Source organism: Microchirus variegatus (genome assembly GCF_963457635.1).
Source record: "Microchirus variegatus genome assembly, chromosome: 3".
Taxonomy (NCBI): domain Eukaryota; kingdom Metazoa; phylum Chordata; class Actinopteri; order Pleuronectiformes; family Soleidae; genus Microchirus; species Microchirus variegatus.
This window is the reverse complement of record NC_139804.1, coordinates 16,775,431-16,800,955: the sequence shown is the minus strand read 5'-3', so window position 1 is coordinate 16,800,955 and position 25,525 is coordinate 16,775,431. Positions and strand designations below refer to the sequence as shown.

Here is a 25,525-nt window from a genome sequence, read left to right as displayed (position 1 = left end):
CGGGAAAATCTGTTACTGTGCGTCTGTGTCAGCCAGCAGGGTGCAGCATTGAGCTTCACTGCAGCACAGATGCTCAGATACAAGAGCACTCAAACACTGGGGGAAACAGAACACACTCCCCTGGCTGTGGCTGTGTGTGAGTGTCTTTGTGTCTATGTCTGTGTGTGTGTGTGTGTGGTGTCTGGTTGTAAAAGTGCATCTCTCTCAGCATCGCTGATGCGTTAATGCTGCATGAATTGGTCATATGGTCAATGGAAATTATAGGGTGATTATTTTTTGACTAATCTTGCAATGGTGATTATTCACATATGGTAGAAATCTTCACTTTGGAATCTTAACTGTTATTTTTTTACACACACAAAACAATCTTTTTTACAAACGTGTAAATGGTAAAAATATCCAGAATAAGTAGTCAGGACACATTAATCACATATGTTATTCACTTTAAATATTATTGATCTATTCTTATTCTATTTTATTGTCATGAAAACTAAAAACTGAAAACTAAATTTCCGATCCATGTTATTGTACTTTAAAGGTCAATTGCATAAACATTCCAAGTCTCATTTAGAGTGACCATTTTAAATTGAATCCCTGCACCAAACAGGGTTAAAAGGTAAAAGGATTACACAACCAGTATGATTACATTACTGTGTGTGTGTGTGTGTTCCAGGTATTCTCATGTTGTGGGGAACTAAATCTGTTTACACAGTCACCTTATAGGTACTTGTTTTCCTTATGGGGACAAAAAGCAAGTCCCCATAATGTAAATGATTACATTTAATTTTAAGACATTAATTTGGTTAGGTTTATGGTCATGGTTAAGGTTAAAGTAAGTCTCTCAAGGAAATGATTGTCATTGTAAGACTGTGGTGTATCATATTATTTTTTTTACCAAAGCTCACCCATGAGGACATAAATGGACATAAACTTTCAGCAGACGAGGGATTACGGCTTATAATGGCTCTTACCAAAGCAAATCAACCTCTTTGGCTCGTTTTCATTTTCTTGTGCCAGTTCCTGAAATAAAGAAATGTCAGGATTATGAAACATCGTTTATCTGTTCATATTACACTACACTGTCTGTCAGTGACCGGCGTGCAGGTGGGTGGGGAGATGGAGGGGGAGTTGTGTAACCTCTAGCTTTGTAAGTTAATGTGTTTGTGGTAGGGTAGGGATTATTATACCACAAAACCTTCTCCTCATTGAAATCATATTTCAGAGGTTCAAGGTAGTGCCAAAATATATAATAAGGAAGGCCAAATAACAAAGGCAGAAATGATGGGTACTGTCTATTGCTGAAAAATGATCGCATTGAAAAATAAAATCTTGCTTTCCCACTGACTACCTAATTTGTGGTTTTATGTGTGTGTGTATGTATATGAGAGGCCGTTTGAGAAATAATTCAGTCTTGCGCTCACATGTCACATCATACTCTCTCACAAACACTATCATACTCTCTCACAAACACTATCATACTCTCTCACAAACACTATCATACTCGTACTCTCTTACAAAAACTATCATACTCATACTCTCTCACAAACACTATCATACTCTCTTACAAACTCTATCATACTCTCTCACAAACACTATCATACTCGTACTCTCTTACAAAAACTATCATACTCATACTCTCTCACAAACACTATCATACTCTCTCACAAACACTATCATACTCTTTCAAACACTATCATACTCAGACTCTCTTACAAACACTATCATACTCTTTCAAACACTATCATACTCATACTCTCTTACAAACTCTATCATACTTTCTCACAAACACTATCACACTCTCTCACAAACACTATCATACTCCTACTCTCTTACAAACACTAACTTTTTTTGAGTAGTGTATATATGTGTGTGTATATAATATATATGTGTGTGTGTGTATATATATATGCTCCATCTATGTGTGTGTACACACACACATAGATGGAGCATATATATATACGCGGGATAACGGTGGAGAAAGATACGTTAAGAGATGCTCCATTTATGTCCAATACATAGACTTTATGCACTTTGTTCCAAATCCTACACTTTTCACTGGCATTTTGTTTTCTTCAGTTGGACAGCTATTGTGATAAATCGCTATATGATTGACTTGCAATATATTGATTATCACAGAAACATATCGTTGTTTAAAGAGAAAACAAATGCATTATGTATGTGTGTGTGTGTGTGCGTGCATCTTGTCAAGTAGTCTTGCTCGAGGCTGCTGTCATTCAACCTCACTGGCGATGTCACTGCCTCCCGCACTGGATGGACACACACGCACACACACACACACACACACACACACCGCCAACGTAAAAAGCTGTGTCCACAGAGAGAAGAAATCTACACAGCTGTCTTTTTATTTTCTCCTTCTCCCTCTCTTTCTCTCTTTCAATCCCTGTGTCCACCTGCACCAGGATGTAATTTAATTGGTTCTAACACACACACACACACACATTCTTGTACTTGCTGCATACTGAGGACCAGCATTTCCACTTTATAAATCAACACAATTACAAATGTCTACTTCATGAATGACATCTACAAAGAACTACTGGTTGCAGTACCATAAAATGTCTGCAGGTGGAGCCCCAGAGCAGAAAGGGCTGGAAAAAATGTTTACATTTTTTTTTTTTGGTCCAAAATTTGACAAAAACATCATACTAAACTATGTCGACCAAATTTTTTTTTTAAAATTTGACCAAAAATGTTTGGTCCAAAATTTGACAAAACCATCATACCATAGTATGTCATTCAAAATTTGAAAAAAAAAATTTGACCCCAAATTTTTTGGTCCAAAATTTGACAAAAACATCATACTATACTATGTTGACCAAAGTTTAAAAAAAAAATTTGACCAAAAATGTTTTGTCCAAAATTTGACAAAACCATCATACTATAGTATGTCGTTCAAAATTAGAAAAAAAAAATGTGACCCCAAATTTTTGGTCCAAAATTTGACAAAAACATCATACTATACTATGTCGTCCAAAATTTGAAAAAAAATGTTTTACCCAAAATTTGAGTGTAGCATGTCATAGCAACCTAAGAAAGTGATTTCAATGAAAACAAAGTGAGGACTGGCCAAAATGTCCTCACCTCGTAAAAATTACCTCACTTAGTTGGTTAAAAACCCTCACTGGTCCTCAGTATGTTGCAAGTACAAGAACACACACACACACACACACACACACACACACACACACACACACACTTTGCTTCAACAGGTGTGATGTCAGCAGGAGCTCAGCATGGCGCCACATGTTGCCATGGTGATCACAATTCGCCTAGCGACCAACAGTTGCTCACATGCTGTCGTCTTCTTTGTCTTCTATGCTTTCCTGGCCATCTTCTGGTCTCCTTGTTTCCTATCGTTACTTCCACTCTCATCTCCTTCTTCTTCTCCTCCTTCATCTCTCTCTCTCTCATTGGTAAATGTACAAGCAAGAGTGAAATGGCAGAGAAAAGAATTAGCTTGACAGACTGGTGACAGACTGGAGAAAGGTGAAGGACATGTTTGTCACAGGACACATGTAATCGTTTAATCTTGTCTTCACCTCTGTGTTTGTGTTTCCCTGTAGGTGTGTATGTACATCTTTGTGAGGACATTTTGACCTTGTGAAGCAGACATTTTGTCTAGGCTCCACAACTTTATAGGGCTTTTTCAGGCTTAAGACATGTTTTTAGGGTTTAGGGCTCTAGGCACTTAGTTGTGAAGGTTAGGGTAAGGGACTAGGGAATGCATTATGTTGATGATGTGTCCTCACTCAGATATAAAAAGAAGTTGGTGTGGCTCTGCATTCCTGACCTGCTAATCCCCCTGATGTGTTGGCACAGCAGTTTGTGGAGGATTAGAAAAGTGAATTTACATTTAAAATTATTGGTTTGGAATACTGAAAAAAAAAAATAATATTTGGAATAATTTATAGGCTCCCTCTCGGTGAAAGTGTGAACACTACCAGTGGGATACACGTAAAAACAGATTTATATCTTTTTTAATAGGCTCACTTAATGAGCCATGTACTTCGCAACATGGTATCTTTATGACATTGTTGACTGGAAACAGAAGTTTGTGAATGGCTCACTCAGGAGTTTCTGCTCTACTGCTGCTTTGTTTGCTGAGTTTGTGTTGATTAGGTAAATCCGAAAGAAAGCAGTTTAAACGCAGATATCCAAACATAACATATTTTATCTTACTCATGGAGGCAACAGTAGCTCATCAACTCCTTTGTGCCTTCATGTAAATGTAGGTAAACTAGATTGTCACTTTGATGGATTGTTTATTGTATTCACCTGAAATCAACTAAATGGTGACACTTTTACGTCATCATCAGAACAGCTACACAATGTCCCCATCAACCTAACCTATTCAGATAAATACACACAAAGTTTGCCTATATTTCTACTGGCACTACATTGTATTTTTCTATCTCAACTTAGAGTTCACACTTCTTTCATGCTGTAAACCTGGAGCTGCTGAACAACACACTTTAAAAAAGGTCAAGTCTTAGTGCAGACTGGTTGATTGGATGATGGTGTAACACAGTTCTCTTGTGTATGGACTGTGTTTACCAAATCAGCAGGTTGTGCAGTGACATTAACCTGGAACATGGATTATAGTTTTAACACAGTGGTTGAGCCACACTCACACAGGAGCCTCATATTGTTCATGTATATATTGAAAAAGTCTGTTACTGGGGGTGCATTTGCTGAATATACATGCTATGTGTGTTAGGGCTGTCACTTTCACTTTCCGAAAGTCAATTTTGAACAAATATTTGGACATTTAATGCGCCAACATGACAACATTATTTCTTATTAGTCTCACTGTTAAATTCTTAGCTACGTTGAACATGAATGAGGTCGAGTTCTCGCTCTGTTGCCGCCTCCGTTGACTAACCTGAGTGGCGCTAACAGGTGAATCTGCAGGTTTTGCAACCTTTTTTGTAGAACCTGAGACTTGTGTCCTCAATTTCAACGGCAAATCAACACTGTTTTTATAGGGTTAAGGCTTGTTTTTGGATTGAGGTAGAATTGGGTTTAGATTAGGATTGGGCCTTTAGTTATGATGGTTATAGTTAGGATAAGGGGCTAGGGCAGGGTTCTGCAACCTGCGGCTCTAGAGCCACATGTGGCTCTTCAGCCAATCTGCAGTGGCTCCTTGTAGCTTTAGAGATCAAGGCGACAAATAAAAGTGTTTTAATATCTTGTGCAACATCCAATGTCGACGTAAAATGCAATATTCAGTAAATGTTTGGATGTGTCCTGTCCATCTTTGGATCCACATACCGTTTTTCTTGAGCACAAACGACATACAATCCAAATATTTGCTTCATTTATTTCCAAGTGGGTTCATTTGAATTTCTTTAATTTGCCACAAACAATGAAACAATGGAAGAACCAGGTCTACGGGGTATAAAGGTTGGGTATAAACTGAACATGTTGTAGTTCTTAAATGTCGTAAATGAAAGAGACTATTACTATTGTATATAGTTTGTCTGTATAAAAACCTTTATTTGTGTTATTATCTTCATCTTGTGGGTTTTTTTGCGGCTCCAAATGAATTTTTGGGTGGAGAGATGACAAAAATGGCTCTTTTCATCCTAAAGGTTGCAGACCCCTGGGCTAGGGAATGTGTTATGCCAATGAGTGTTCTCATTAAGAATGCTATACCAGAATGTGGGTGTGTGTGTGAGAGAGAACTTTCATTTTAATAGTATATCAAGTACCAAGGAGACTCAGGCCACTGATCAATATTTGATTCATTGTCACTCGATCTGTGTGTGTGTGTGTGTGCATGTATATACTTGTACTTGACAGAATGGTCAATAGCCACAGTGTTTGCTCACATTGATTTTTATCATTTAAGTCTATACATATCTTGTTTTTAAGTGTTTTGTATTTCTATTTAATAGGCTGGGAACCAGGTCCACCCCTTTGTTAGAGTATACCTGGGGCTGTCAGAAATTGGGGTTATTGGGAAGGATCACTCCTGACTCTAGGCTGTATAGTCTCAAGGGCCATTACATTTCTTTGGGGACAATTTAATAGCAAGATGATGTAACACAAAATGTTACTACAATTGCATAAATAGATGTACAATTATATTTTCCTGTCACAGCAAGTGAGATGTTCAAACTTGAATGGTCCAATTGGGCTTACATTTTAGCTTGTGGCGATTGAAAGTAGTTTAAAATGTATTATTGGATAACGGTTAATACACCAATATCGCCCAATATGACCATGTTACTTTATGTATCTTTGAGTATGAAAACGATTATGTTCATTCACTATACTGAATAAACTACATGACATCTGCAGTTGCACACAGGGATAAATGTATGTATATTAGTATTGTATTGGTATCGGTTATCAGCCCAAACACTCCTGATACACACTACCGTTCAAAAGTTTGGGGTCATCTATACAATTTGAAGGTCGTTTCCATTAAAAATCACACTTTTATTCATAAAAGAGCTGCAAAATGAATAGAAAATATAGTCAAAACATTGACAAGATTAGAAATAATAATTTTTATTCAAATTAATAATTTTGCCCTTCAAACTTTGATTTCGTCAAAGAACCAGCATAACTGTTTTCAGCTGTGCTAACATCATTGCACAAGGGTTTTCAAGGGTTTTCTAATCATTCAATAGACTTCTAGCGTGATTAGCAAACACAATGTACCATTAGAACACTGGAGAGATGGTTGCTGGAAATGGGCCTCTATACACGTACATATTCCATTAAAAAAAAAAAAAAAAAATTGCAGTTTGCAATTTGCAGCTAGAATAGTCATTTACCACATTAACAATCTTTAGAGTGTATTTTTAATTCATTTTTTTTTTTTAAAGTGCTTTTCTTTTAAAAAATAAGGACATTTCTAAGTGACCCCAAACTTTTGAACAGTAGTGTATATCGACAAAAAGACCAATATCGTAAAGTACATCCCTAATCGGAAGTTATCTATATACAAGAGAAACATTTATATTTACAGTGAATGTTTTTTTTTTTAGATTAAGATTTTGACCATTTTTTTGTGTTGTGGGTGATACTTTAAAGTGGAATGGCAGCAAGCCTGAAATGGTATTAATCAACGTTACTCTTTTATTTCTGGATTCCAGAGCTCCAGAAAACCTTGCACTCATCAGCAGATACTATAGCTGTAGGTTCCATCTTACTTTAATGGGTGCTTGGTGAAAAACATTAAAATGTGCAATTTCACCCCTGCAAACCTGCTTTAATTGCAGTTTAATTAAGTAAATAAATGAATGTCTCACCCACCAATGAATCCATCAGAAATAATCATCCTGCAATTAGCTGTCTATCAAATAAGTTTCACTGCTGTCAAGTCTGTTTATGTCACTTATGGTGTAAGCCACATGAAGTAATGGAAATTTGCAATGTTATGGATAACATTGCATCTTAAGAGACAATTTAGAACCCAGTGTATGTGCCCTTTTCGCCATTTACTAATGGATGTTCTGGTAAAACAGTGAATAATGATGGCTTACTTAATGTAATCCCTGGTTTTTTACAACAGAGTGAGGTGTTTTACTGCGGGTTGTCTGTGGTGGCATTATGAAGGGGGTCTGTGCACCGGCACAACTCGACAGACCTTCCCAGGTTGGTCATGCCAACACAATATCTCCTTATCAAACACTTTTCGGACTGGATTTACATTGTGTGAATTCTCTTTCCCACCAAAGTCCATTGAGAAAATCAAAACATTTTTTAGCACAAGGGGACACAGGAGCCCCTGCCCTCTACTGCCGCCTTTGTAAATTTGTCTTCATTAGTAAATCTGAACAAAGGATTTCAAAAAATCCCCATGTGCTCTGTGGTGTAAAAATGCTGATTTTCTCCATAGACTTTGGTGGACTTCAGTGACTATGTAATAGTATACAACCACTTTTCAGAAAACCCAAACCAATTCCTTATAAGAGGATGAGGAGATGGTGTTATTTATTTACCTCTGTGCTATAAAAAGCTGGCAAGCAAAGATGACTGAAATGAAAACACAGTAGTAAAACTCCTCATTTCCTGTACTTCTAGTCTTTAAATAATATGATAAAACATTGAAAACAACATAAACAGATTGCTTTTATAGTGAGTTAGAATAGAACAGGCCTTTGTCTAGGCATCCTCCTGTATTATACCCACATATAAAAGGTGATTCATTTCAGGATTGCCTGTGTTGCAAGGTGTGAGTTACAATATTTCCAAGTGGAGGTCAATGAATCGATAAACTGTATGTGTTATTGTGTGTTTTTACTGCTGCTATAACTGCACAGGTCAGAGTCTTAGTCATGCTGTCATTAGTTTTTATGTGTCTGGATTGTTCTTTCTGTGTGTTTTTATAGTCGGCTCGTCTCACTCTCAAATTGATGGTTATTAAAGTCTAAAAGTTGTATCCCACTTTTTTAAGTTTTTATGTTTCTATTTTAATCTTAATTGATACTTTTACTCCCTTGTGTCAAATTATTCTTGTAAACTTGTATTTCCTCCTCTCCTCTCCTCTGTCCATCATTTACTTTTCTTCCCCCTAAATTCTCTGTGGTTCCATTTTACAATCCACCTTCCTCTTTCCTCCCCCCGGTTCCTCATATCCTTTTCCATTTTGCGCTATGGCTCTGCCCAATCTTCTCCTGTTCTCCCTCTCTCCTTCCTCCTCCATCCTCTCTTTTCCTCTTTCAATCCTTTTTTAACCATTAGGTTTTTCCTCACTTCCCTCTCTGTTTGCAATCCATCACCTCCTCCACCATCTGCTCTTTTCTCCTGGGTACAATCTTACAAGTGTGTGTGTGTGTGTGTGTGTGTGTGTGTGGGGGGGGGGGGGGCGGTGTGTGTGTCCCATGTATTGAATTATTCCTCTCTAATCATCAGCCATGAGCCAATCCATTTTGTTTTTTCTTCCATACTTCTTGCGGAATTGTGGATGCGACTTTTAATCAGAATATAAAAAAGCCTGTTTATATATAAACCGTACATTCCATACTGTAATTTGATTACTTATTTACTTTTGTTCACACACTTTATCCTGATATGACTAATCGTTTAATAGTTGAATACCATCCAGTTGGACTTGTGGTGATACTGTCGGATGATATGACATCAATAGTTCACATGCAGGCTATTCAATTTTTTTTTTTTTTTTGGAAATTAAAGGTTTGACCACATACACAATAGTTAGCTCATGTACAGTTAGCTCACATACAGTAGAATCCAGTGCATGTCACCAATTTGTTGGCATAAACATTAGTTTAGTATAGTTTACAACAAACTCTGCTGTTATATATTTAGGAGAACATGCTGTTACCTGCAATAAAAATCATGAAACAGGAGGCACACACCTAAAATAAAATGTTGATTTTTATGAGAGCAAAGCAGATGCTTTAGTTGACGTCAGTTGTGGCTCCATGTTGCAATTACACAATGGCTGCATCAGATGTGATACGGCATCGTGCACATGCACTGTGTTGAATATTTGTCAATTGTATAATCATTTATAATTGTCTAGTAATTTATAATTGTCTAATAAAAATAGGGCTGCAATCCATCAATTATTTTCTTGATGAGGTGTCCCTGAAAACTTGTGAAATGTCTTGTTTTGTCCACAAATCTCAATTTTTTATAATTTCTTGGTTCAATGTAGCTAAGAAACCAGAAAATATTCATATTGATGAAGCTGAAAAATTGGAGAGATTGTTTAAATTATTAAAGAAAACACTTAAAAAACGATTATCAAAATGGTTGCTGATCAGTGTCGTAGTGATTATTTGTTGCAGCCCTAAATAGAAATGACATATAAATGGCATAGTATCATCAGTGATTCTCCATTAAATATAATAATGTGCATATGTGTCCTGCTAATAATAACAGTAGTAATAATAAAAAACAAAACTACATTATAATAATGAAATATTATAAATAAAATTAGGTTTTGATTATACCTATGTAATAAATGTCAGGATAAATACAGGTCCCTGTAAATATTTCACAATAAAAGTAAAACAGACTGATAGAATCTCATGATCTGAGTCCCTATCAGTCTGTTTTCTTGCAAGTGGTCCAGGAAATAGGTAGGAGTTCCATTCTCAAGAACAACAGTTTGTAATTATTATTTAATTTAAATGAAAAGCAAAAGCATTTCATAAGACAAATGTGCTCCTCGTGCATCCAGTATGGCCACAGTAATATGCTTACACTCTTTTGAACCACGTCATGCTTGCTAATCCATGACAGAACAATCATTATCATTGGGTGTTATGCAGCAAGTTAATATTCAGCAACATTTATCCAATCCTACGTAAGTGCTGTGTTTTCTCCCCACTGTGATTTTCAGTGTTACACCTATTCTAAATAAAATGACTGGATTCCTATTTCCTTTCTGTATTCTCTATTATTTTTCTCCTTCACTATCTCCTTCTCTTCTTTCGCTTGTCATTGCTTCACCAACTCTCCCTCCTAAACCCCGCCCCCCCATTCCACTGCTCGTCCATGTGTCACATTGCTGAGTTTTGCACGAACTGCAAGAACAACATTGATCACAAAAAAAGAGCAATTTTACTTTTCTTGTTTTGCAAGGAAGGGAAAATAAATGTGTTTTAAAAATGAAAGATGGATTGTGCAGATGAAAGAAGGACATGTTCATAAAATGAATGCACACCCGCACAGACATACACTGCTTGTGTTTAACTGTGTTATGTGATCTATTTGTCCTCCAGGGTCAGGGTATCCATATGTTCTCCAACCACCAGCCCAGGACTTTTTCTCTGGTAAACGTAAAACAAATAAACATGTGTATTATCCCCATCAGCCCTTACAACTACCAGCCGCTCAGTCCTTCCATCATGCTGCGCTAGCTAATACACGTGCATTACTTACACCATCATTAATCCTGAATAAGTGGACATTAAGTGTTACTCCCACTTTATCAACCCTTGAGAGAAAGTTCCGCCCCCACCTCACTTTTCAGTGTGTTAATACTGCTATTAATAATAATAAAAAAAAAAGAATCACATGCTTTGTCTGTGAGTGTGTGTGTGTGTGTGTGTGGGTTAAGTGTCAATTTAACACAGATCTGTACCAAATACAACCCATATTTTATCTTTTTTGTTGAGATAGCCCTAAAAATGTATATTTTCTACCAATTCTGATAGGATCAAATATACTATTTCAGGAAGTTTAATGTTTTTAGTCTTAATCACTAGATCGTTAAATTTAATGCTATCCCAGAGTGTATTTTACTCTTTTAAAATATCACTCATAAATTACATTAAATACCAATTCTGGTTATCATCAGATTCCGTCTGGAATAGTGTTACATTAAAATCATTTGGTATTAACTTTAACATTATTCCAGAATGTTTTAAACTTTTTATGTTAAAATAATAACGATAACAAGAGTCAGATAAAATTATACTAGAGTGTATTTGGTCAGAAGTGATGTAAAATTGATTCCGTTTGTTACTTTAACATTGTAAAATACAAAACATGCAGGCAAAGTATATTTCCTGCAAACACAGTCACCCACACATATGCACACACCCACATACAGTACATGGCTTTATATTAACCAACCAGCAGCCAACGTGAACAAAAAATATATCAATGTGCACATTGCAATTCCCATTTGTGTTTCTGTGCCAAAGAAGACTAACTCCCACAGTCTGGCCTTATTACAGCAAGCCTCTGGTCCTAATGGAAAGTAATAAAGAGCTCTGAACTTTGTAGTTTAGCTGTGTGGGTGTGTGTTTGTGCGCGTGTGTGTATGTGAGAAAGAGAGATGTGGATGAATGGGTCTGATTAGGCAGCACAAGCCGCAGACAAACATGATGATCAGTGTCTACCTTCTTACTGCTGCAATTTGCTTTGCATTGGCCACCCACCCACACATACACACACACAGACTCACACACACATTGCTCTGTGTACGTGTTTGCGTTGTGCATTCACTTGCAACTTTTAATACTGTCTGTTTCTCCCAAGATTGATGGCATGTGCGCCTCATTTCTCCGCCTTCCTATGTATAAATGCATATACAGTACATACTATACTACACTTTTAGTAACCTTATGGGTTTGGTATATATGCGTATATACCACACTGTGTGTGTTGCTGTCATTTTAAATAATTGCAAAGGTATGTGTAATGGAAATGCTCTGAAAATGGGTCTGCCAGGGCATAAAAGTGTAAATCAGCACGCTCTGGTGTCTGCAGAGGACTGCAGAACGAAAGTGCTGACTTGGCAACAGCAGAGATTGGTGATTGGGACGAGGTGGGGAGTTGCGGGCGGGCAAACAGTGTGTAAGAGGAATAAACGGCTGCAGAGTGGAAATGGATGAGATGGAGGAGGTGGAAAAAAAATAGTAGGGGGCAGAAGGAGCTGTAGCAAAAATAAAGAAAAGGAGAGAGAGAGAAGGGAGGGGAAATAAAAGAGAGATGAAGGTAGTGGCAATTGTCTGGGGAATGGATGGATGAATGGGAGAAGGGATGAGAGAAATAGAAAGAGTTAGCAGCAGGTCTCCAGGATTTTGTTTCACCAGGCTTTCATCCAGGAAATGAAACGACTTACTAAAGGACACAAACACACACACACAGAAAGTTTTCCCCAATCCATTTAGAGCACATCCAAACACACACCTGAGCAAAAACAAGGGTGCACGTGCCAGGGATGACATCAAAACAGTCTTGTGACACGTGGCTGAAGCATCCAAGGGAAAACTGGCACAGAGATGATCACATAGCATAATTCTAGAGGAGTACTTTTTAAAAGTGTAATTATCTGGCATTTATTTAGTGTCAAAATCAGTTAGTGAGCGTTAAGTTGGACTGTCAAAGATGATGCAATTGCCCCAGGCTGCTAGCTTTAGGGTCTGGATCCTGTGAAGTGCACAGCCAAGGGAAGAGATGACTCCTGCCCTCTACAGTTCAAAGTCCTGAATCACAGATCCTCCTGGCCCTCAAAGAGTGACCGTTGATTTAAGCTCTAATCAGCCAAAACATCTGAAAAATCTGGTATATTTACATATATATTTACATATATGTCACTTGTACAGACTATAAAGACCTCGAGACAAATTGTGTTTACACCTGGCATTAGAATGCTTTTCTGTGATCAGGTAGCACTTCACCACATGCATTTACATGTGGTATTAACATGTGTCTCCGGTGTCCTCGACAAGATCCTATTGGTATCCGATCACACTCATCCCCACTTCCATCACTGACATCTAGCAGCAGACTACAGCATCACATCCTGCGTGTCGCCATAACAACAAGAGCCATGATCCACATGTGAACTTCCACTAATATGTGTACTCCTCTTTGCTTTTTGAAGCAGGGGAAGAAGTTGATTTCAGAAGACACTGTGCAGTTTTGTTGCTGCTTTTACATTAGCTGTGTTTTCGAGCATAGTATTTCTGCTCATGTAGTTGTTGTGGGTGGAGCAGAGTTGCTGGAGATGCGTTGGAGGCTCATTGCATTCAGGCATCTGTTCAATGTGTCTCCGACCACCTCCTGAAGTGGTTTGACAGATTATGACGGATTACAACTATTTCATTTAGATTTTTCTTCAAACAATCCCGTGTTTTCTGGAATCCTTTTTAAATACCGTGATTATCACTCTTATGAAATTACTGGAAACTTGTTTTGAAATTAGAAATACCTTTAATTAGGGATGACCCAATCCAACATCAAATATATCGGATATAAGACGCCAAACTGTGTCACATGATACACATAGTGCATATTATATTTACTAGACAGTGAAATTTGCAAGCTCTGAAAGGACGTAAATCTACAGAAATGTCACGCAAGTGGCATTGTATTTAATAATGAGTGGCTTTTGAATGACAATACATTATAAGATGTGGCTCAAAAGAGAGACGAGGTCGATTTGGGATGTTGATGAAGGCTCCCATTACACCTGGTGTTAGAATGTATATTCTGTAATCAGATCACAATCACCCATTTAAACCTGGTATTAATGTGTGTTTCTAGTGTCCACATCAAGATCTGACTGCTATTTGATCACGGTCATTGTTATATTTACATTTTAGTCAGTCTATCTGACCACCTCCTGGAGTGGTTTGGCAGATTGGATTACAAACCGTCTTCTGGTACTCACAAGTTGTCTGTGATTGCAATCCAATCACAGACAACGTACTGTACGTTCAATGAATCAAATACCACATCAGATCAGTAGTAGAAGCACATAAACACTAAGACAGAGAGGGAGAGGGGAAAAAAGTATTAAAATACAAGAATAACACCCAAAAGTGTTCCTCTGCCTTAACTCGAAAGATGCAACAATTCTCATGATTCCATGCAGCTTCATGACATCACCAAACTAGATATTTTGTTATTGCTGTGATTAAGCGACTCCTAGGCACATAAGAGGATCACGCTCAAACAATATTTGTGTATTATCGTTACAGCTGTTATTAATATATTTATAATTATAATTATGATCATGATATTCCTATTGCAAATCACCAGATACTAATTATGTCTTTATAAAAGATTTAGTGCGCATAGCAAGTCCCCTTGTTGTGTTGGAAGCTTATAAAGCACAAAACGGACATTATTACTTTTACATGTGATGACTTTTAGATACGAGGAAAAAAAACAATGTTTCTTGAGTGTGGGTTTTAATGTTACTGCTTTAAAAGAAAGCTTAAAACATACATCACATATTCTGTGGAGGTGATTAAAAATTGAGGTTCTTTTTTTCTTTGCATAATTGCTTTAGTGACTGTGCTGGTGTGTTTGTGTGGGCCGAGACGTTATTACACCTCATTAAGGAGACATTGTGCTGTAGCCACATGAGGGGTATCATAGCTGTAACCGAGCAACGAGTGAACAGAGTGTTTGAAAGCGAGACAAGGTAATTCGCCCGCTTGCCCAGGACTCTACGCAACAGTACATTTACATAACTAGCACCTCGTGTTACATCTCATTAGCATATGAAAAACATCAGCACGTTGGATGATTGTTGGAGAGTTGGAAGACAAAGGAGAGTTACGTCTGATATTAAACCCTATTGCTTTGCTCTTCTGATAACCGTTGCATGACAAGTCATGCTGCAGCTGTAACCATATCTGTTACCTTTTCTTTATTTTATATGGATTAAATGAATATGTTGACATAATTTAGAAGGGGATTTTACGTAGAGGACAGTAGGAGTGAAATAATGGAGGGGATTAGCACATCAGGGAAAACAAATAAGAAGTGCAAAAGTGAGAATATGTTTTAATCAGTTTATAAACAGTTGAAGATAAAAAGTCTCCATGGAGAAGGAGATTACCTATTACACTGCGAGACAAATTCTAAAAATCCTATAGATCAGGGGTCTCAAACTCAATTTGCCTGGGGGCCGCATGTTAGAGTCTGGATGAGGCTGGGCCACATCAAGTAAGTACTCAAAAAAATTATTTTTAAAACATAATTTTGAGATTATGTGATGATATTACAAATGCAATATGATTCATAAAAAAAACATCATTTTTTGTCACACATTTTTCTCCCAATCAAATAATTGCAATGTCTCAAAATTGATATTGCACTTGTTCTGATTATGTTGTATGATTAATTGTGCAGCCCGAAACAACACTTTTTCTCCTGCCTATTTCTGCCACTCTATAGATTTAAAAGTGTTGCACGGTGGAGTATAAATCAACCTTTAGCTAAGGTGGGGTGACAAGCACAACTTATCTTATTGTAACATGTAACGGGCCCACGGTTGGTGTAGTGGTTAGCACTCTCGCCTTTGCAGCAATGAGACCCGAGTTCCTGGGTTCAAACCTCGGTTGGAACAACTTCGAGCCCCAGAACAAGCACCTTTCTGCAAGGAGTTTGCATGTTCTCCCCGTGTGTGCGTGGGTTTTCTCCTGGTTCTCCGGCTTCCTCTCACAGTTCGAAAAAACATGTAATTAATGTATGTATGAATGATAGTGGTGGTCGGAGGGGCTGTTTGGCGCACATTGGCAGCCACGCTTCAGTCAGTCTGCTCCAGAGCAGCTGTGGCTACATGTAGCTTACCACCACCAGTGAGCATGTGTTAATTAATAATGGCTAATTTGTTAAGCGCTTTGAGTATCTAGAAAAGCGCTCTAGAATAAATGTAATGAATAATAATAATAATAATTTTATATGGTTATTATTATTATTATATATGATTAATTATTTGAATGAGGATTATACAAAGTCAGGCACCGGGTATATATGTAATATATTGAAAAGATACAAAATGTGTTGTTTCCATGATTGCATTCATAAAAACAAATCTTTCTACTCCAAATTGTGGTGTCTCTATTATCACAAGTTGGCAGCAACAAACAAGACAATTGAGAAACATTATGCATTTCCAGTGGACCTTGTGTGTTTACAGAAGTGATGACATTCAAGAAACCTCTTGAATGTCATCACTTCTGTAAACACAAATTGAAGGCACCATGAATTAGCTCCTCGAAGCTCAACACACTGTAAATCCCACAGAAAAGATGCAATTTACCAGGGTCTTTGAATGCATCTCATAAGCTGCAATAAAAAATAGCATTGAATATTCAAATATAATTTTCCCTACAAAAGCCCATCCTGATAGAAGGAATATTGTAAAGATATTCATATTAGTTTTAATTAATTGTGTCCCTAGTAGTAATAGTAGAATAGACGATGTGTTTTTATCTTGCACAGTTACTGTTTGAGAAGCAGAAGAGCTGAATGGTCAGGTTTTATGTATATTGATTCTAACCCAATTAAGACGCTGTTCTTAAACACAGCCAGTCATTTCTAATTGGATCTTTTCCTGACGCATGGAGCTACATAATGAATGTGGTATATACACAGAGTGGGTATGGGCCTCATTGGCATGACTGTGCAAAATGGAGGCTCCTCTACCCTTTACATCCACATATACATAGCTGTCAACTTGCACAAAAAATCAGGGGCCTGATTTAAATAATTGGGTTTTATGTGGGGGCAGAGGTAAGGAATCTGCCCCTGTGGTGATTTTTAAATGAAGTGTGTGTCTATGTTCAGAACAATCTGTGTTAAAGGTCGGCCAAAATTATTTTCATGACAGATTAATTATGCAGATTTGTATGATCTGATTAAATATAACCGTTTTGTTTGTTTTTTTAAACACAAGTGATACATAACATCTATAGTATAAACTTAAATAACACTTATGATCTTAATCTCTAAACTACATTTTGTGTCTGCCAAACAGTGAACAATAAATTAAACTATATATATGTTAAAAACATGAAACATGTCAAATTTGTCAGATTAACTTTTGGATTTAAAATGTAAAGGTTTTCCTGACTGAACAGCTTTTGTCACATTTCTGAGAACAAGGGTTAAAAGAAGTTACAAGAATGTGGCCAAAAAAAGTTACTACACTCAAATTCAAAATACCAATGTCTTCGGTTTCATTTTCTCCGCCACTGTAGCTCAGACGTAACTGGCAATCCGTGGTTGCTCGACAGCTGAGACTCTATTGACTGCAATGATTGGTAGACGGCGGTAGGTGGCACCACATGCCAAAACATGATTTCAAAACATAAACATAATTTGCGGTCAGCAAAATATATATTTTTTATATTTTGGCTGTACTGTTGTTGTTGGTGAGTTCAGTAAGTTATATGAATATCATTCCAGAGTCTGTGAAGTATTAGGGTTAGGGTTAGCATATTTTTTTTGGCCAGAGTGATTACATAATGCACCTTTAAATATTGGACTGATGCTGACTATTTAAAAATGGCACAAATCTTCCTGATTAACTAAGATATTGTTTGGGTTATTGTTCAGATGAAGCTGTATGTTGGTTGAAAGTATGGCTGCAACTGACAGCAATATTCTAAGTTAAGTTTTTCTGATCCTTTTTTTTCCCCTCGTATCACTTTTTTTTAATCTTCGCTTGTGATGGTGGATAAGGTGCTGTTTGATGGATTACATGTGTATTGTCTAAATGCTCAGTGTGAGCCACTGTCAAGCCCTTTTGTACCTTGACGTCAAACTTTGGAGCTTGTGTTCTCACTCGTGCTGGATTGCTTTTTCCCATGTTGGGAATGAGTTGCTGCCCCAGATATAAGCATTTAAATGATCCCACATCTCCTTCAGTTCCTCATCAGGAGACTAATGGGCAGATTATAAAAAGGCTGGAATATATAACAATTAAAAAATAATTGAGAGTATCACATATTCAGGAAGGTACCTGACCTCTCGCTGTTCGCCCATTTTCATGCACATTGAGTGCATTTAGATGTGCTTATACACACATCATACGGAATGCTGTGGTTAAGTGGGAGAGTGTTCTGTCCCCCATCAAGACTAGACAAATGGTAGACATTGTAAATACATACCATTTTTCCACCAAATTGTCTGAAGATTCTTTTTTTTACTGAAGCTTTGCATGGCACTGAAAAAGAGCATACGTCATCAATAGGAGGGTTTTCTGAGCAAGGTAAACCTTTGGGTAGACCTAGAACTTAGTGTAGGGATTATGTGTCCTATTTGTATCACTGTATCAGTCAGGGAGACTTTAAAAGCAAAGCAGTGGAAAATATGTCTGACCCCCCTCTGACCCAACCTTTGATAAATGGAAGAGGATGCAAGTATAATGCAAGCATAGTGTATATACAGTAGAAATCAACAAAAGGGTAACTACACTCCCAGGAACTTGTTTGAATTGTATGCTCATTAAGGTTGCGTAACGTTCATAATTGAACCAATACGGTACCGGTATCTGTATCTGAAATTTGGTACCATACTTTATTTTGGTACTTTTAAAATGTTTTTCAGTTGTTAAACAAAGCTGTGACTGACGGACTGTGAGCTAACCGGCCTACGGTTAGCCACAAGGCTAACGCTAGCAACAGACAGCGGGCTAACGACAAGCAAACACTTTTTGAAAATGGCACGGCTCTCTCGCGGGGCAACAAAAAAAGACCACAAATGTTACCAACAGTACTGCTAGGGGTAGCTGATGCAGCAGTCGTTACTTTTCATCAAAACCCGTCAAAAACTGAACATTCTTCAGCTTCTAAGTAAATCCTGTCTTTGACCAAGTGCTTCATCAGGTTTGCCGTGCTCTCGTAGTCTCGCCACGCGTAGCTCTCACATTCCCGCGCTCTCGTGTGCTCTCCCAGACATTTCATTTACCGAAATTTGGTACAGATTGATTAAAAGCTATAGTATAGTGGAAGTTTGGGAGCATGATGTGGTTGAACAAAAAGTTGTTGAAATGTGAAATCTGCCTTTTTTTGGGGCCCCGAAATTACCAGCTATGCCTGCCCTGTTCTAAGGCCCTTATGTGTAACATCACACTTCTTGGAATGCCCCTTTTTTAAAATCACCATTACGTATTCAATATCCACAAATTGAGTTCAGGAAATGTCTTAATATGTAATGCTGCTGATTTAAAAAAAAAGAAAAAAGAAAAAAAAAGCAGAACACACATGCAATGTCCTCATGCCAGTCCAGGGAACTAGATGTAGGGCGACGGTACCTCAGTGGGAGAGCGAACGGGTGTGAGTTCGATTCCAGGCTCTGCTAGTCTACATGCCGATGTGTCCTTGGGCAAGACACTTAACCCCAGGTTGCTCCTGGTGGCTGTGCTAGCAGCATGTGAATGGGTATGAAAGATGAGTGGTAGATAAATGCGCTGCACATAGATGCGCTGTATGAAAGTGTGAGTGAATGGGTGAATGCCAAAACTGTAGTGTACAGCAGCTTTGAGTGGTCATCAAGACTAGACAAGTGTAGTGCTGTGTATCCAAGGCAACCTAAATCTTAGCAGGTTTGCAGGCATTCTGTCTCTTCCAGAAGCAAGAGTAAGCAAGCAGGCAACCAGGAATGAAAAGAATAGATGGAAAGAAGAGAGCGAAGGGGATGGGAGGGCAAGGTAGAGAAACAGGTGTAGGAATGGAGGAATGCACAGCAGCAGATAAGGTTTGGAGAGGGAGAGGAAAAGATGAGAGGTGAAGTCAGAGGTTGAATGTGATTAGTAAGCAAGGGGCAAGAAAAAAGAAGGAAAAGTGGGGAGAGGAGAGGCAGTGACGAATGATGGGATCAGGGAGGGGAGGGATGGAAGGGGAGAGTGGTACAGCTGGTGAGTCAGACGGCAATGAGTGATTGGGAAATAGCATGCTACTTATTGTATGCCATGGAGAATAAAGTCAGCAATCTGTGTGTGCGCGGTATTTAAGACTAGGAATGCACCAATCCACGGAGAGACTCTCTGTCTCTCTCACACACACACACACACACACACACACACACACACACACACACACACACACACACACACACACACACACACACACACACACACACACACACACACACACACAGTGAGCGCAGAGCAGCGCGCCGCACACACAAACGGAGTCACAGCAGACACACAGAAAGATCGGAGATCTCTATAGTTGGATCGGAAATTCCCGAACCGTCAATTACGTCTGTATCGGAACCCGATACCGATACTGGATACCGGCCCCATCCCTAGTTAAGACTTGGTTTTAGGGTGAGGGTTTTGAGAGAATTGTGTTAATGTTGTACGGAATGCATTGCATGTATGTCTATGACTTTCCTCACTGTGCAAACGTGTTTGTGTGAGGGAACAGCAGCAAGTTTAATTGACCTCCACCATGATGTATGTTTTCGCCAGAGTTTGTTTGTCCGTCTGTCTGTCTGTCTGTTAGCAACATAACTCGAAAAGTCGCAGACAGATTTGGATGAAATTTTCAGGAAATGTCCGCAATGGGACCAGGAACATTTTTCATTTTGGTGATCTGTACACACTTTCACTATTTTAGCCCTATTTTGTGGGGGGCTGAGCTGCCTTGGATTGCTTTTCTAGTCTTGTCTTTTTGTAGATGCAATTTAGTTACATCCGTCTGTGCTGGTATTGCTTAATAGGTTTTTTGTAAACACACACACACACACACACAGATTTACTCATTTATATCGATTACATAGTGTCTGGATGACAGAAGGGTCCAAGAGCACAGATGGTTTGTGGGTGAGATCACTCATAAAGGCATGCACACACACATAGACACACACACATGAACACACACACACTTACTTGAATATACACATCTATAAATAAGTACCTGTTTGTCACATAACTGTCTGTCGAGTGATGGAAGGCAAAGATGAATCATTGTGTGAGTGTGCTCGTCAGTCTTTGTCTATTCGTGTGTGTGTTTGTGCGTGACGGCTCGTGAAGGTGTTGATTGGGAAGTGTGTGTGTGTGTGTTGGTGTGGACAGTGTGTAGCTGTATTTAGTTTTCTTTTCATTTGTGTCAGTCTGGCAGAAAGCAGAGAAAGCACAGTTGCGTACTCGAACTGGAGTTGTGAACACATGTGCATGAGGTGTATGCTTACCAATGCAGAATGGGGATTTGATGTGACATGGACCCTTGCTGACCTCTGCTTACGTGCGGATGCAGAAAGTGTCCTTGAGTGTCATGAAAGGCACCTCCAAATATAATGCATTGTTATTATTATGATTATGATTATAATTATTATTAATAATAAAGTGTAACCCAAGCATTAGTGTGAAAGGTTACCCCACTCCTCCAAAATACTAAATTCTCTGCAGAGAAGAAAGGGAAAATGAGGACAGGACGGTGGGAAAGGTGGAGAGAGAATGGAGTGAATGGCATTGCAACAAATCACTATGAAACTAATGTTCCAGCAATTATCTGCAATTAATATCTGTGTATCTATGTTCCACAATAAATTGTCCATGAATGTGAGTTTCCTGTCACTGACAGGTGAGTAAATTAGATCTGCTTTTGCTTTATATGCTGCAGGTGTATGTTGTAGTTTTTGTAGTCGGTGTGTGCTGTGGCATTTGAATCTGTGTTCATTTGTTTTTCAAAATTAAAGGAAAAATGGAAAAATGGATAACAATATGTCAATCTGATTTTAAAAATAAAATAAAAAATGAAAAAAAACAGATAATGACTTGTCTTTTTTTCCAATTTCTGTGCCCAAATTAAAGAAAAAGAAAGAAAACAAGTGCTTCCCTTTTCTTCCAGATTTGATTTTTTAATAATATATCATTGGTTCTCAAAGTGCGGCCCCCGAGCCAATGGCGGCCCGCAGAAACATTTCTGGTTATAATGTTTCTTGTCTGTAGGTTATAACCTACAGACAAGATACACTATTTACAGTATAATACAGTTTGCTAATGTAATCTGACATAATTATTTTACATGTAATCACTAAATGATATAACTGTTTAGACGTATAACTTAACATATTTTTTTTCAGTACATTGTGATCACTTTCAATAGGACCGGTAATGGGACTGATTTGCAGATAGTTTGATCGTGGTCCCGTATGAAGCTCCCCTGTCACAGGTCACCTCTGGGTTACGCAACGTTTGGGTCACGTAACTTAAAAAAATAAAAACTTGGGGATAACGCTCGTTATCCGTGTCTTTTTTTCTTCAGTTTTGATATGAGCACAATTTTGAAAATTGGTAAAAAAAAAACGAGTCATCCGTTTTTCGTTCTTTTTATCCGTTCATTTTATTTTGAAAATCAAATTAACAGTTTATCTGTTTTTTCATTTTTAGTTTCATTTTGAAAAACGAATGAACGAATGATGCATTTTAACATACTGTAGATTAGTACACTCTTTGTGTTTAAATTCGGTAACAGTCTGTCTTTTTCTGTTATAACCATGTTTTGTTATAACCTTTGCTGGACATCGTCTGCCCTGAGTAGCCGAGTTTCTATCTCAAGTTACCACAGTTACTGTCCTCCACTGTCGATACAGATCGGGATGTGGGAAGAATCTCAATGCTGACTGACCTTCATGACTTTGTGTCATGAAGTCCAAATATTTCAATATCACAAATGACCTGATGCAAAGATAATTTTTCATAAGACACTGACAGCTACATGAGACTGAGTCCATCCTCTGTCAGCTTAAAGATTTCAGAATAAAGTACCAGAATTGCCAGAATAAAGGTAGTTGACTGTGGAAAGACATGGAATTGTAGTAACCTGGTACCTACTTGGAGCATCTGACATAATAGTTCAACCAGAATGCCTATTACCTGTCGAGCTAACACAGCAGCTCAGCTTCTTTCTATCAGATTAAAGTAGCCACACTGCCTGCATGAGATGTCTATTTATTTTTGCTTACTTTGAAAGTATCATCAAAAATATTGTTATTGTTACATCATGATTGAATATTTATTATTTATATATTATATTATATTGTTTAAGCGCCCACACCTACTGAACAGTTGTTTGTGACATGACCAGACTAGATGCTCACTGGATCATTTGAGATTGAGAACCCTGGATAAAGGGAACAACTAAAACGCACACTTTATTGTCCTCCCATAAAGTGGGAGGACAACTTATTTAAGTTGTCCTCCCACTGTGTGCGCTCAGAGGCTATAGGTAGTACATTTCAGCATTTTAAAAATTGTGTTGACAATTTGGTCATACTCAAACATTGAATTAAATGTTGACCTACAACATGTTTACTGTTTATGCATTTCAAAAGTAGTTGGACTGAAACACAGCTACTGTTATTGGCCACTGTTGCAAAGACTGACTCCTAACATAACATGCATCTCCCTTTCCCCTTAATTGTCAGTACGTGGGTGATGTAGTTTTTGCTGTTGTTTTTGTAGTCCTAATGTGTCATATTGTCATCCTGCCCATCCCTGTAGTCTGCACGGTTCGCTGTCAGAAGTTCCTGATCTCTCGGGTCGGGGAGGACTGGATCTTCCTCATCCTGCTGGGACTCGTCATGGCGCTGGTTAGCTGGGTGGTGGATTTCTGCATCGCCATCTGCCTACAAGGTGAGGCTTGGACTGAGGGAGGGAGGGACTCACAGGATCCACAGTTGAGTCATGGGGTCAGGCTAAAAGGGTTATTAAAGAGCATGAAGAAAAAAAGAAGCTGTATTGGATGCACAGACAAACTGGCTTCAAACAAAAAAAGCTCAAATGTATTAAGTTTAAGCCTGGGAGAAAAAACACACACCAAATGATGAACCCTGCATTCAACCCATCCTTTTTAACCCACCACTAGTCGTCCCTAGTAGCGCTCTGTCTATTGTATGTTTGTGTCCACAGCACAGAAGTGGATGTACGGTGGCCTGGACAGTAACGTCTTCCTGCAGTATTTGGCCTGGGTCACTTATCCTGTGGTTCTCATCACCTTCTCTGCCGGTTTTACCCAGATCCTCGCTCCGCAGGCTGTTGGTATGACAGACACACACACACACACACACACAAGTTCACACAGCTGTTCTTTTAAGAACTGTCATTGATTTACATTCATTTAGGCAGCTTAATCAAAGCCTTACCCCAGCCTTAAGTACATGCCTAACCCTAATCTTAACTTGACCACAATTCAAACCTGAGACCATAATCTCCTCAGTTCCTCAGAAATTAGATTCTGCCTCATTAGGACCAGGTTTTGGTCTCCATGAGGACTACTGGTCCTAAAAAGATGTCAGTATGTGTTTACATACACACAACATACAGTATGTGTTGACAAACATAGATCATGTGAAGTGATCACTAAAAACACCTGACTAAGGGCAATATATTGTATATATTGGATTGTTTTATAATGTTGATGATTGATTGATGATTTGATATTTAAGAACCTATTGTACTCACTTAAAACTTTAAATAAATTATAAAATAAAATGTTGATTAATCCAGACTGGATTTTTTATTGTTTATTTTTTTTAAATGTAGACATTTGTTTCTTTGTTGTTGTTTCAGTACATTGGAGATGAAAGATGATATTTAACATATTTTGAAAATTTAAAAAGGCCAGTATATTGAACAGTATATTGAACAGAATTGGCTAGAGTAATATTATATTGGTGAAAATAAGGTTTCTCCCCTTACTACTCCCATACAAAGGTATTAAATGGTGAACAACTTCGATTCACTGAGTTTCTCCTGATGTTTTCTTTCTCTGTTCATCAGTTGCACCGATACTCTCTCTCTCTCTCTCTCACACACACACACACACGCATACACATTACTTTACATTATATGTCATTTAGCATACGCTTTTATCAAAGTGGCTTACAGCTATGAATGGCTTATTTAGTCAGTAGTAAACTTACAGACATACAAAGACGTGTGATGAGTTTCTATTTAAGTTGACACTCACCTTTAAGCACCTGTTGTTGCCCCCTCCCTCACTTCCTACAGGTTCTGGTATTCCAGAGATGAAGACTATCCTCAGAGGAGTGGTGCTGAAGGAGTACCTCACCTTCAAGACGTTTGTGGCCAAAGTCATCGGCCTCACCTGTGCTCTGGGCAGTGGCATGCCTCTGGGCAAGGAGGTAAAACATGTACATGTACACATACATGTTCACATCTACACCGTGCTGTGCCATGAGGCGAGCTGGTACCATACACTCTTTCTTTCGGGAAAGGGTTTTTCAGAAGCAAATGGTTCCAGGTAGAACCTCAGCCCTTGTAGAATGACACTTTTGAACCCTTATTTCT

At 38.2% G+C, this 25,525-nt stretch overlaps 1 protein-coding gene across 1 annotated transcript in view; it reads left to right on the top strand.

The window, feature by feature from the left end:
* The window catches only part of LOC310925319 (chloride channel protein 2-like), a gene marked incomplete at both ends in the record, with an annotated part of 151,023 nt that overhangs the window by 48,619 nt on the left and 76,879 nt on the right, over nt 1-25,525 (top strand). Inside the window, 4 exons of the mRNA XM_083887242.1 lie at nt 10,734-10,784; nt 23,717-23,848; nt 24,125-24,253; nt 25,226-25,359. Of these exons, the coding sequence (XP_083743368.1) occupies nt 10,734-10,784; nt 23,717-23,848; nt 24,125-24,253; nt 25,226-25,359 (446 nt within the window). The remainder of the gene's footprint in view (nt 1-10,733; nt 10,785-23,716; nt 23,849-24,124; nt 24,254-25,225; nt 25,360-25,525) is intronic.